General features: G+C 42.8%; 1 protein-coding gene across 1 annotated transcript; it reads left to right on the top strand.

Annotated features, from left to right (window-relative positions):
* Window positions 1–3012: 3012 nt before the first annotated feature.
* LOC131251971 (agmatine coumaroyltransferase-2-like) lies at window positions 3013–4299 on the top strand. Its single transcript, XM_058252946.1, has one exon. The coding sequence runs from the start codon at window positions 3013–3015 to the stop codon at window positions 4297–4299; it is 1287 nt and encodes a 428-aa protein (XP_058108929.1).
* The last annotated feature ends 673 nt before the right edge of the window (window positions 4300–4972 follow it).

Genomic DNA, 4972 nt, shown 5'->3' with positions numbered 1-4972 from the left:
AATTCTTAAATCATATCATTCGCTTCTGCTGGAATTACGCGAACCATTACAACAAAACAGAGAGCTAGCATTGGGTATTCGCTGAGGCTCTGGAAAGCGAGTTGGATAAAATCTTGAACCCCTCGCAGGTGGTAAGGAGTGATGCTGCTGAATGGAAGTAACTTCAAACGCATGGTGCAAAAAATGATGCAACCATGGAATTGGATTTGCTAGCAATGCGGTTGATCTCGATCTCTGAGGAGGGGGAGTTCAACCTTATCTCTACTGTATATAAACGAATAGCAAATAGACAAATTCTGCCATGCAATTAGTTTTATGAGTGTTACTTCAAGATTTAATAGGACTTTTCTTTTTGTGAGATTTAATAGGACATTAGAAGGGATAAGTCAAGGTTATTTTGAGAGTTCTAAAATGTGTGAGCTTGTCAACTGACGGCTCCAATTTACCCATCCAGCACAATCAAGCGGTGAGGATTTCTTTTACATGCATGCAAGTAGCGCGCACATTCTCCATTGGGTCCACTGTCAACGCATGTGGTTTATCCATGCCGTTCATCCGTTTTTCCATGTGATTTTAGGAGTTGAGCCCAAAATTGAAGCATATACAAAGTTCAAGTGGATCATACCATAGGAAATAGTGGAAATATTAATTTCCATTGTTGAAACCTTTACGAGGCATCCAGTGATGTTTATTTGTCTTCCAACCTGTTCTTAAGATCACACTGACATGTATGAAGTGAAAACACAATTATTCACTTGATCTAAAACTTCTGTGGCCCCTAGAACTTTTCAACAGTAGATGTTCAATTAATACTTTTTTTAATGGTGTGGTCCACTTAGTTTTTTTTATATGCTTTATTTTTACGCTAACCTACTAAAAGTATCTGATAAAACAGATGGACGGAGGGGATAATATGGATGAATGATGGTGGCCCTGCAGTGTATTTTAAAGAATAGACAGAGGCCTGCATGAAGGACATTAAAATGTGGTGGCTTCACAGTGATGGATGTTGCCAACTAGATTTTTATTGCAAAAATCAAAGTTCTTCAAGTTCCTTAATGATAGTTGGAAATCTACTCCAACTATAATATGAGTTATCTTATTTTAGGCGTAGGACCTAAATTTTAGGGCTATTGGTAGTTCCAGTTGATCACACAGTTAAAAATAGTGTGTAAAAGCAATTATAATGGTTTAATTTGTTTTCATTCATATGGCCCACTTGAATGATATTTACCCCTAAATTTTTATCTTAAATCTTAAATTTTAATGGGCTATATAATGGCTGGATTACACCGTCCATATAACCATCATGGTGGGACATATGAATAAAGTATTCTCGTCCCTCTATTCAATTAAATATGGCCCATGTTAAATCTAAATTAGTACAATATTTTGGCCATACAGATAAATTTTGACAAGTCATCATATTGTCGGAACAGATTTTGCATAATCATTTTAATGGGCCATGCAACTAATATATTGTAATTCATTAAAAGAAAAAGTTATAAACCAACTGTCCGTCACCTTCAAATAAAACAGTCCATCTCCTTCTATAACTCTGTAACAGCAATCCGCAGTAACCTTCTGGCAGACTCTAGCGGCGTATGCAGCAACCTTCGCCGGTACTGGAAAGGTAATAGTCACAATGTTTTTTAAGAAGATGAATGAACTTTTTTGAAGAAGATGAATGAGAGTTGTGGTAAATGGGTGCTTGTGAATAGGTTTTTAAAGAAAATTTCAAACGATCAGATTTTCGACCCTTGAGCTACTTCAAAAAGCTAATCCAAGGTCGGAGCGTAGATTACAAATCTCCAGATCGAGGGGATTGCAAACCCCTGGATTGCCAACCTCCTTTTACTTTATGGTGCCCAATGGACAGGCCAATCCACGGTGCCAAACGACCCCTAAGCCATGACCTAGGAAACAGGAAACGAGGCAGATCCAAACCTTCCTAAGGCCCACCGCTAGTAAAAAGGTTAATAAAGACATTCAGGAAGGCTAAACAAAGAAGTTTTTTCATATAAAACTATCGTGGACTTTAGAAGTTTTTAATGGTGGTGTCACACCGCGGCTGTTTTCTCAAGTGTGTCCTATGGTGCTTTGGATGTGACTCGTTCTTGATCTCACCTTTAAAATCATACGTACAGATGGATGGACGGCGTGGATGCGAAACATACGTAACGATGGAGCTACATAACCAAGTGACGTCACTTCAGTCGCAGTCCCGCTATCCAACTTGTCAGTAGACAATCCGCGCCCATGCGTACTTGTCCTCGCTGCCTGTCTCTACCATTTAACGCGGGTCCGCAGGAGCAGCCGTTGCGTAACCGTCCCGTCGCAGGCAATGTCCGCGACGGCAGCTGATGGAAGGGAAACGGATTGGCTGGTGGTCGGTCCTCTATTACCCCCACCAAGATGTATGTGTTTCATCCATTCGGTTCATCCATTTTTTTAAATCATTTTAAGACTTGATCCCAAATATCAGAGGGATATAAATCTAAAGTAAACCACATCACGGGAAAAAATAGTGATTGAATATTCACCATTAAAATCATATTAAGGCCCACTGTATTGTTTATTTGTCATCCAATCTGTTAATTATGTCATACAGACTCAGATGAAGGGAAAAAACAAAGATCAGCTTGATCCAAAACTTTTATAACTCCTAAAAAGTTTTTAACGGTCGACGTTCATTCAACACTGTTTTCTGTAATGTGGTCCACTTGAGATTGGGATATACCTCATTATTTATATCATATCATAAAATGGTTTAGAAAAATAGAAGGACGGCATGGATGAAACACATACATCATGGTGCGTCCCACAGACCACTGACCAACTGCCATTGGCTGGTGGCAGGGGAGTAGCCAATCCGTTGGATGCAATATCCTTCTTCATTTCATGCGTGTTTCACGTTCTAACAGGAGAGGGAGGGAGGCCCAAGGATGCCCATAAAATGCTGAGAGAGCCCGTCATTGTAAAGGAAAACAAAGAAAGCTTACCGCATCAAAAATGGAAGTTCATGTAGTTAGTTCTACAGTCATTCCCCAGAGCCTACCTCCCACCGAAACTACCAAAATACCCCTCACCGTCTTCGACATGGTCATACCAAACATACATATGGCCGTGTTATACGCCTTCATGCCGCCAACACCAACAAACACCGCTTTGAAACATGGCTTAATGAAAGCTCTAAAGCTCTTTCCTACTCTAGCTGGCCATCTCTCAGGCAACAATGATCGTCGCCGTCCATCTGTTTCAGTTGGAGGCAATGGTGGAGGTGTTCTGATGGTGGAGACGAATATAGCATTGGAATTACTAGATATTTTGCCACTCGAACCATCACCAAAGCTATTGCAGTTGCACCCTCAAACCGACATAGCCCAGCACTTACTCCAAATCCAGTTCAACCGCTTTTCTTGCGGTGGCCTAGTGATTGGAATAACGAACCACCATCGAGTGGCTGATGGTAAATCAATGAGCTCGTTCTTTGTTACGTGGGCGAAGTTGGTTCGTGGGCTCCACATAGACAAGTTTCCAGTCTATGATCGAACCATGCTAATACCTCGGGACCCACCAAGATGTGATCATGACCATTGGGGGATTGACTTTCAGCCCTTTCCACTGCCACCATCTTCTCTTCCTTCTCCCCTTAAATCTAACAAAGTATGTAACGTGGTGGTCCACTACAGTGTGGATTTCATATCAAAGATCAAAGCTCAAATGCCACGTAAACATTCTACGTTCGAGATTTTAGCGGCCCACCTTTGGAAGAAGGTAACAAGGGCTCGTGGGCTTGATCTTGATACGCTTACTGAGATGAGTGTGGCCGTGAATGGACGGTCAAGATTGCGGCCAGCTGTACCATCGGAGTACTTCGGCAACATGGTCCTCAACACCATCCCAAGGGCGCATGTGAAGGAGGTGACTGAAGGGAGCGTCGCGGATGTGGCGCGATTAGTGCATGATGCGGTGGGACGGATCGGGGACGGGTATATCCGGTCATTGATCGATTTCTGGGAGATCAACAGTGGGGATGAGTTGGTGTCCGTTGCAGATGTTGAGGGGCCCGTTTTGTGTCCTAATCTGGAAATTGATAGCTGGTTAGGGTTTCCTTCCCATGAAGTGGATTTTGGGGCTGAAGGTAGCTTATGTGGTTTTCTTCCTTCATGGGTCCCAGTAGAAGGTCTGGTGATCTTGAAACCGAACGTGGTTGGCAAAGGTGGTGTGGATGCTGTGGTCGCTCTGTTTGAAGACCACGCACGGCTCTTCAAGCAGATCTCTCATTCCTTAGATTAGTTTGTAGATACAATGCTACACGTGTGTGAGATCCTAGCCGTTCATCAGACCTGTCACACTGCTTATATGCGTTGCCTAAAATATCATGCTAGTTCAATCATCAGGTTAGCCGCATATGTGCAAAGTAATTGGACGTCTCAGTGAATTTTGCAATGTGTGGTCGATGTGATTATCTGATTAGCCCGAATTTTTAGATAGGGCAGTTATCAGTGCGATCATCTATCTGATAAGTGGCTTGGATTTTAAACACGTTTGGTATGTGTATGATGCGAGAGTACAGAATAAATGTGTTTGTTCCAGCGTTTTAGCTTGTTGAATAAAATGCTATGTTGTGGTCTGTTATTTCTTAGATAACAAGCTGTCTAAATCCATGGCTCGGATGGCTTGGATCCACATACGTGAATGCTACGTCTAGAGGGTGGAAACATGGTTTCTAGACTCAGGCTAGTCGGATGCCACTCACGGGAGTTGGCTCGAACTCAGCATGACTGAGTCCAATTCGATATCATAAGCCACACCGATCGACTAGGGTGAGTCAAGCCTATTCAATCGCACGTGGGTGAGCCCGTGTTGACTTGAACTGGTCTCTCCGAGTCGCCAGGTCTTTTGACATGAGTGGAAATGGGCCAGCCAACTAGGCAGCCTGGTCCTGTGGGGCAATGGTCTGGGCTCC

Source organism: Magnolia sinica, chromosome 7 (assembly GCF_029962835.1).
Source record: "Magnolia sinica isolate HGM2019 chromosome 7, MsV1, whole genome shotgun sequence".
Lineage (NCBI taxonomy): Eukaryota > Viridiplantae > Streptophyta > Magnoliopsida > Magnoliales > Magnoliaceae > Magnolia > Magnolia sinica.
The sequence above is the reverse complement of the archived record's forward strand: the minus strand, read 5'-3'. Positions and strand labels throughout refer to the sequence as shown.

Coding starts and splice junctions, on each gene's coding strand:
- LOC131251971 (XM_058252946.1), top strand. CDS start 3,013: ATGGAAGTTCATGTAGTTAGTTCTACAGTCATTCCCCAGAGCCTACCT.